The sequence below is a fragment of the Tasmannia lanceolata genome, unplaced genomic scaffold (assembly GCF_043159265.1).
Source record: "Tasmannia lanceolata isolate RefF3 unplaced genomic scaffold, GAP_Taslan_0.1 ptg000037l, whole genome shotgun sequence".
Lineage (NCBI taxonomy): Eukaryota > Viridiplantae > Streptophyta > Magnoliopsida > Canellales > Winteraceae > Tasmannia > Tasmannia lanceolata.
In genome coordinates, this window is record NW_027518714.1 from 15,944,975 (window position 1) to 15,952,500 (window position 7,526).

General features: G+C 35.3%; 1 protein-coding gene across 2 annotated transcripts in view; it reads left to right on the forward strand.

Annotated features, from left to right (window-relative positions):
* Positions 1 to 243: 243 nt before the first annotated feature.
* The window catches only part of CNGC15 (cyclic nucleotide-gated channel 15), a 13,767-nt gene continuing 6,484 nt past the window's right edge, over positions 244 to 7,526 (forward strand). Inside the window, exons 1-4 of one of the 2 annotated variants that reach the window (XM_077373440.1) lie at positions 244 to 262; positions 3,206 to 3,327; positions 4,831 to 5,374; positions 6,354 to 6,566. In XM_077373440.1, coding sequence (XP_077229555.1) covers positions 3,299 to 3,327; positions 4,831 to 5,374; positions 6,354 to 6,566 — 786 coding nt within the window. In that variant the 5' untranslated portion in view covers positions 244 to 262; positions 3,206 to 3,298. Of the gene's footprint in view, positions 263 to 2,116; positions 2,235 to 3,205; positions 3,328 to 4,830; positions 5,375 to 6,353; positions 6,567 to 7,526 lie in introns of those variants that run through there. The other variant, XM_077373439.1, reaches the window with a different exon arrangement.

The following is a 7,526-nucleotide window of genomic DNA, read 5'->3' on the forward strand; positions in this document are numbered from 1 at the left end:
TAGACAGTAGAAAATAAGAGAGGTAAATCATAGGCCTAGTTTTCCCCCCCTTTTTTTTTATCATTTTGAAGCTTTGGGAGGACTTACCATAATTTTATTTTATTTTATTTTTTTTGGCGCCAAGAGCTCTGTTTTTAGAGAATTAATGGAGGTGCTATGCTGAGCTTTATGTGACTAAACCCTCACTGGGTTGCAGGTTTCAAATTCACAGCAGCAATGAGAACCTTTTCCAGTCCACTGGACACTTGTGATGAATTCAGAGGTGAGAACCACAAATCCACTTTCCTTACTCTAATAACTGAGTACTAAAATAAAACACAGATCCTCTGTAATCCAATGAAAGCAAGGCTGAAGGGATAGGAAAAGTATTTGTAAGAATCAGATGGTGGTTTGTGTTGAAATTTCTCTCTTTCTCTTTATTACAGTTGTCATAGTGGGTCCATCCTTTGGTTGATCTCAACCGTCTATATATTAGCCCTTTCTTTATATCTCCTATGTCCCAAAAAATCAAGCCGATCATGAAAATCCTCACCTCCATTTATGTATTTTTCTTCCATGGTTCAAAGGATTAAGCATATACTAAAAGGCTAACCATATAACCAAAAAAAAACAGGCCATGTTAATAGAGTATTGTAGAGATTCCCGTGCCTACAAGAAGAGGGGGCATTGTCTTTATTGTTTCCAGCTGATCCTCGATAGAATCTTGCTGGCTGTCGGTTATATTTCTTTTGGGCAGTGATAAATTCGCACCCCCTTAGGATAATTCACAACCCTCTAGCGTGAATTGAAGTTACAAAGCCTCATAAAGTCTTCCCACTACTGTGATTTCCACGAATCCGATCACAAACAAAGCAAAAGAGAGGAAAGGGGAAAAAGAAACTAACAGACGGATAAAAAAAAAAAAAAAAAGGAGAACCACTAGGCAGAAAGTAATTCCTGGATCAACGGAGATGATCAATTCTAGAATCCTACACGAGATACGTACATGCAATCGGTACCGTTGATTATGAGGAAACTCGTATGGTTCGGGTCACATATAGAACGGACATTCCGATAAAGACCTACAAACATCAACGGTTTAGATTTTATTAGTTGAACCCTAAAAGAGGATTTTTGATCAAGTACTTAACTTCATCAGATCAAGATGTTCTTTAAAGCATTTTTTTCAGAATTCAGTTTCAGGTTGAACCAACGGATCCGATCGCTTATATATTGTACATGAAGGGCTAGAGATTGTCTTTTAGGAAAGATCCTAACAGCCACATTCTTCTTAGCATTTTCGAAAAAAGTATAGCAGTAAAACACTTCATCACGTGCCTTCAACCGATTGTACTTTACTACTTTGTATCTCTTTTAACGAGAAAGCATATGGTGCAACGCCTTATAACAATAAGGCCCTTGTACGGTGGAAGTACCAACCTTGTACGGTGCAAGGCCTTACACCATATAAAAACTCCTCTTTTAACATAGGGCAATGGATAATTCGCACCCCTCCCTAAGGATATTTGAAGCAACACTTTTTAACGTCAATTCACCTTACAAGGGGGCGAATTATGCTACTGGGGGTGCGAATTTATCAAAAAATAGCTCCTTTGATCCTCTTGTTTGGAAATTGATGGATCCAATTTCCTGTCATTTTCTGAAAATTCTCAGCAAATTTTGGAAAAAAATCAGTTATAGGAAAAAGATCTTCCACTATAGATTCATTTTCTTGTCAGGTTTTGGAAATCAGAAAAAAAAAAACAAGGGAGATGTTATCAGCACAACCATATTTTGATAATTGCACTGACCCATCTTGTCTTTTATTATTTAAAGAGCTGTTAAGGGTTTTTACAGTTCTCAAAAAGCTCTTACAAACTAATTAAGAAGGAAGAGACAAGCTGCGTTTGTGCAATTATTAAAACAGGGTTGTGCTGCTATCATTTCCCAAAAACAACTTCAAAGGAATAATATGAGTTAAAGTAGAATTTGATCCTCCCACCCACCCAATTGCTAAAGCATTTCTTTGTCTTTTTCATAATTCTGATTTCGAAATTCTGTTTTATGTCTTTTCACACAATGCTGAAAATATACAGTTTATAAGGACACATAGACACACTCCACATGTACAAGCACACACACAGAGAGAGAGAGAGAGAGAGAGAGAGAGAGAGAGAGAGAGAGAGAGAGAGAGAGAGATGATGATGATGATGATGATGATGGTTATATGATTGATCTTAGGAGGTTTGATGGTTGTAAGTTACTTTATGGCCTTTTCATTTGAGTTATTCAAAGGAGAGATTATAAAACTAATGCTGTAGTATAATCAGTTCTCTCTCTCTCTCTCTCTCTCTCTCTCTCTCTCTCTCTCTCTCCCATTGAGTTATTCAAAGGAGTTATTGATAAAAAGAAATTAGACCCTTTTCCTTTGAATTCTTCCTTCTTTATTTTTAATGTCTGTTAACAAGTCACTGCTTTTTTTTTCCTGTGTGAACAATCAATTTCCATTCTTTCTATTTTTTTTTTCTTCATTCCTGCTTGATTGAATCTACTTCAAGTAACCCAATTTTTCTTCTACTTTAAATTCAAATAACAAAATGGGATGATAAATTAGAAAATTCTCTTCCATGGAAAATCTTTGAGTTATTCAAAATGGGATTTAACAGCTTTTTGAGAACCGTAATATCCTCTGACATCCCTTTAAATATTACACGACAAACAAGTGGAGCACATGTTTATCAAAACACTGGAGCGCAGAAATCATTTCCCCTTTTAAAATGTAGTTTCCACGTACCACATTTCAGTTGTTATTCATGATCTTGAAAGTATCATTTCATTAATTTTAATATATGTGTATAGTTTAGGCATCTATGATACATCTTATAATTGTAAATTACAGGATTGGATTCCAATAAGATATTAATTTGTGCTTTCTTAGTCAAGTGATATTGAAAATTAAGAAAATTTAGCATACAAAGACTGGGAGATGAGTCAGTTTGAAGCTGAAATTTTTCCATATGAATTAAAAATAAAAATTTAAAAGAAGCCAGAAGAAAATAAAATTTCAGATTTTTTTTTACATTTTCTACTTTTGACCATAAAGAAGAGTCCGTGCATCTTTTTCATTAAGTGGGTAGTTTTTATTCACATGATCCCTCATGAAAGTAGTTGTGAATGAGCTTTTACTTTCTGTGGCAGAGTACTAAAACCATGTCATTTTTAACAGGTCGACGGCATGATATTTGTGAATCCCTAGCCTTATTTTGTGGCATTGTAAAGCCACTGAATGAAGCCATAACAGGAGTTCTGACAAAGTGCAATGGCATATGATAATTCGAGATCTGTAAGGTCAGTCCTTTGATTCCAAATTTAATGGGTTTTGCTAGTTTTAATAGAATTTCTGATTGATCATGTGTAATTGATGTTCTATTTCTTGATTTGATCATAAACCCATGGTTAATAATTGAATTGCTGGTGATTATTATGAACTGCAGAGAGGTTCAATGTTTGATTTATTCAGCTTATGTTGTTTGATGACATAGAGATGTTACTGACCATTTGTTTCTGATTGTTTTGCTTCTGAATCCAATTTTACCAACTCGAAGATTTTCCATGGAAGTGAATTTTCTAATTTATCATCCCATTTTGTTATTTGATATGAGAACTCAACACCTCTACAAGATAAACTTGACTTATATGAATCATCTGGTGTACCTCATGAAAGAGATTTAGACCTGTTTGATGCTTTATCACTGGTAGTTCTAAGTTCCCTTTCCATGGATATGTTGAAATAACAGGCTGAATTCTACAGCTATCTACACCAGTAATTTTCTTTTTCCTGAATGAAACTCGGGTTCTTCATAATGAAGAATTAGATTGCTAAAAAAAATGGACTAATTTGTAAAGGTTTAAAGACATCCATTTTACCTCCACAAATCGTAGGGTTGGGATGATCCTATGGATCTGATTTTTTGTAGACACCCTATCTATGTGAGGGCCTTTAAAATGGATGGCTTGGATCACCCAAACAATGTGGGCCCCCACTGTATTTTAAGCTAGTGTGTAGAGAACTCTCTACACATATGTGTAGGAACCGTTTTCTCTCTCTCTCTCTCTCTCTCTCTCTCGCTCTCTCTCTCTCTCTCTCTATATATATATATATATATATATATATATATATATATATTAATTAAACAAAAAACATAATGAAGATAAAATCAATCATACCCAGCAAAAGAGATGTTTTAAGCTGTTCAGTGTTCACATCATAGAAGTTCCTAGTTATATTTCTGTTAAGAATAAGTGAAAAGAAGCCTTTTTTTCATGGTCTCTGGTACATATGTGTATTCATCTATTTTTTCTCTTTTAAGACTGAAACTGAACTCATTAAAGTAAATTCAAAGGTGGATAATACTGGCAAGTGCCAAACACTACATGCATGCATGCTGGTGCTATGGAATTGGCCACATTGTGGGGTGAAATCCACAGCACTTGTAACAGCAGTTGCAGTTGTTCAGATCTTGCAAATATCATTCCAAATTCAAAAGACTCATAAGACAAGCTATATGAGAAGCTTTCTAGTTTCTCATTTTAAGTAGATCTAATCTATAAACATGCTTTGAATGACATTTATCCTAATTGACAATGAGAAACAATTTATTAGACCTCAACAAGTAATGCTGGACCATTAACTTGAAACACAAATCATGTGATCATTGATGTCTATGTTTATGTATTGAGGGTGGATATTATTCATGGATCTTTCTAATATTTAGTATTCTAGTTAAGACCCCACAATGACTTCCACTCTTTTTGTTTTTTGTTTCCCTGATCTCAAGTTTAAATTTTCAGATTTCAAGATGATCTTGAAGTTGCAAAGTTCACAACATCCAAAACTGATAACATGTTCAAGCTCACATACAATATAGATGGGAGACAATTACCAGAATCAAGCTCTAAGAAAGGTCCCATAAAAAAGGGGAGGTCCTTTAAAGCTAAAGTACTGTCTCGAGTATTTTCGGAGGATTATGAAGTAGTGAAGAAGAAAATCTTGGATCCAAGAGGTTCTATCCTACATCGATGGAACAAAGTTTTTCTAGTAGCATGTATAGTTTCTCTCTTTGTGGACCCTTTATTTTTTTTCTTGCCGGGTGCACAAAAGGAGATTTGTATATCTATAGGGCTTCGCCTTGAAGTTGGACTCACAGTCATACGCTCAGTCACCGATGTATTTTATATGATTCAAATTTTCATCCGGTTCCGAACAGCATTCGTTGCTCCATCCTCTCGTGTATTTGGGAGAGGTGAGCTTGTTATTGACCTTCCGAAGATTGCAATGAGGTATTTTGCTAAAGGTTTTTGGATCGATCTCATTGCTGCATTGCCACTTCCACAGGTATGCAACAACAATTTTCTTTGGGTTAGTGATAAGTTGAGAACATTTGCTTGAATATTATGCTCGTATTAACTAGAATTAGAGGTTTTCCACAATAAATGCACAAGACTTCTTTCCAAGACATAAATATATACATAAAAAACAGTCTCTATACAAATTGAAACCAGAAGTTCTTTTCACTTAATGGAACTCACTCTCTCTCTCTCTCTCTCTCTCTCTCTCTCTCTCTCTCTCTCTCTCTCTCTCTCTCTCACACACACACACACACACACACACACACACACACACACACACACTTTTCCGTGTATATATATATATATATATATATATATATATATATATATATATATATAGAGAGAGAGAGAGAGAGAGAGAGAGAGAGAGAGAGAGAGAGAGAGAGAGAGAGAGAGAGAGAGAGAGAGAGTTCCATTAAGTGAAAAGAACTTCTGGTTTCAATTTGCATATAGACTGTTTTTTTTATCAAGAATACAAGATGATCTAATTGTTGACTCAGAAAGTATTTTAAATAGAATGACATGTTTCAACTAATGACTAATGAACATGGTTTAAAACCTTGCGACTCAAGGCATCCTTGACGAGCGCCTGTCGAAGTCTACTTGAAAATGATCGACTTTTTGATCACTTTCAAGTCTAAAGCAGAGTCCAATTTGAGTTATTTGAGATTTTGAATGCGCGGACAAGTTCTTGTGTTTTATAGACAGGGTCGAGTCTTAGTCTAGCAAAATCAGAGGGTTTCTTCGAGTAACGAATTGATTTTCCTAGTCCAAATAATCAATTTGAACATTTCAAGTTTATGCATAATTTCATATGTATAAATAACTTTCTACCAAACAAATTTTGGAATCACTCTGTTACCATTACCAATCACTTTCATATCCTCAAAGCCATTTAGTCATCTTTTATGTCTGGTGTACTTTCTTAACATGTTGATACCTCATTGGAATCTTTTATATTTCAGATGTTAATTTGGGTTGTTATTTACAACTTAAAGGGTATGATGACGACCAACACCAAGAATGTCCTTCGCTTTACCATCATTCTACAATACCTCCCGCGGCTATTTTTAATCTTTCCGCTTTCATCACAAATTGTCAAGGCAACTGGATTTGTGACTGAGACAGCGTGGGCTGGTGCTGCATATAACTTGGTGCTTTATATGCTGGCAAGCCATGTAAGTAGCAACAGCTTCGATTATCAATGTATTTTTGCAGTGGATTTTATTCATTTTTTTTGTGAAATAATGGATCAAATGAGGTAGCATGCTCATATTTGGTGTACTTGTTTCTGTTGTCCAATTATATATATATATATATATATATATATATATATATATATATATATAGAGAGAGAGAGAGAGAGAGAGAGAGAGAGAGAGAGAGAGAGAGAGAGGGCGTGGTTTCTGATCTCTAGCTCAAGCTGAGCTAGAGCTTAAAATACACCATCTCCCATAGTAGTTTGACTCATCCAACCCATTCATTTTATACTACCTCACATAGATAGGGTGTTCTTAACAAACCAGCTTCATACCATAATCCTAACCATCCGATCTATAGGACCATAATTTCTAGCCATCCATTCTAAACCTCCACAAATCATAACCCTAACCCTAACCCATAACCCTAACCATAGCCATAAGCATAACCTATAAACTAAATGGGTTGGATGACATATATATATATATATATATATATATATACTACAATAAGCTGGGATGAAAAGAGGAGAGTTTTTTCGATTTTTTTGAGAATTACACCTCACATTTTTTGACTTTTTTGAACAAATGCACCCATTCAACTCATATAATTTCGATCCTACCCCCCCCCCCCCCCCCCTCCTTTATGCTTTTAACAAAGGCACCCATTGAATCATATAATTGCAATCCTACCCCTCCTTTATGCTTTTAACAAAGGCACCCATTAAAGCCGTATAATTTCGATCTTACCCCCCTCCTTTATGGTTTTTTAATTAAAAAACTATAGGGTGATCTTGACCATCCGATTTAAGATAAGAGGAATTATGGAAACATCTATAGATTGGAGGGCTAGGATCGGCCTATGGAAATGATTTTTGGGGCACAACCTATGTATGTTGTGTTCCATCACATGGACGGTTTGGATCAACCTATGACGTG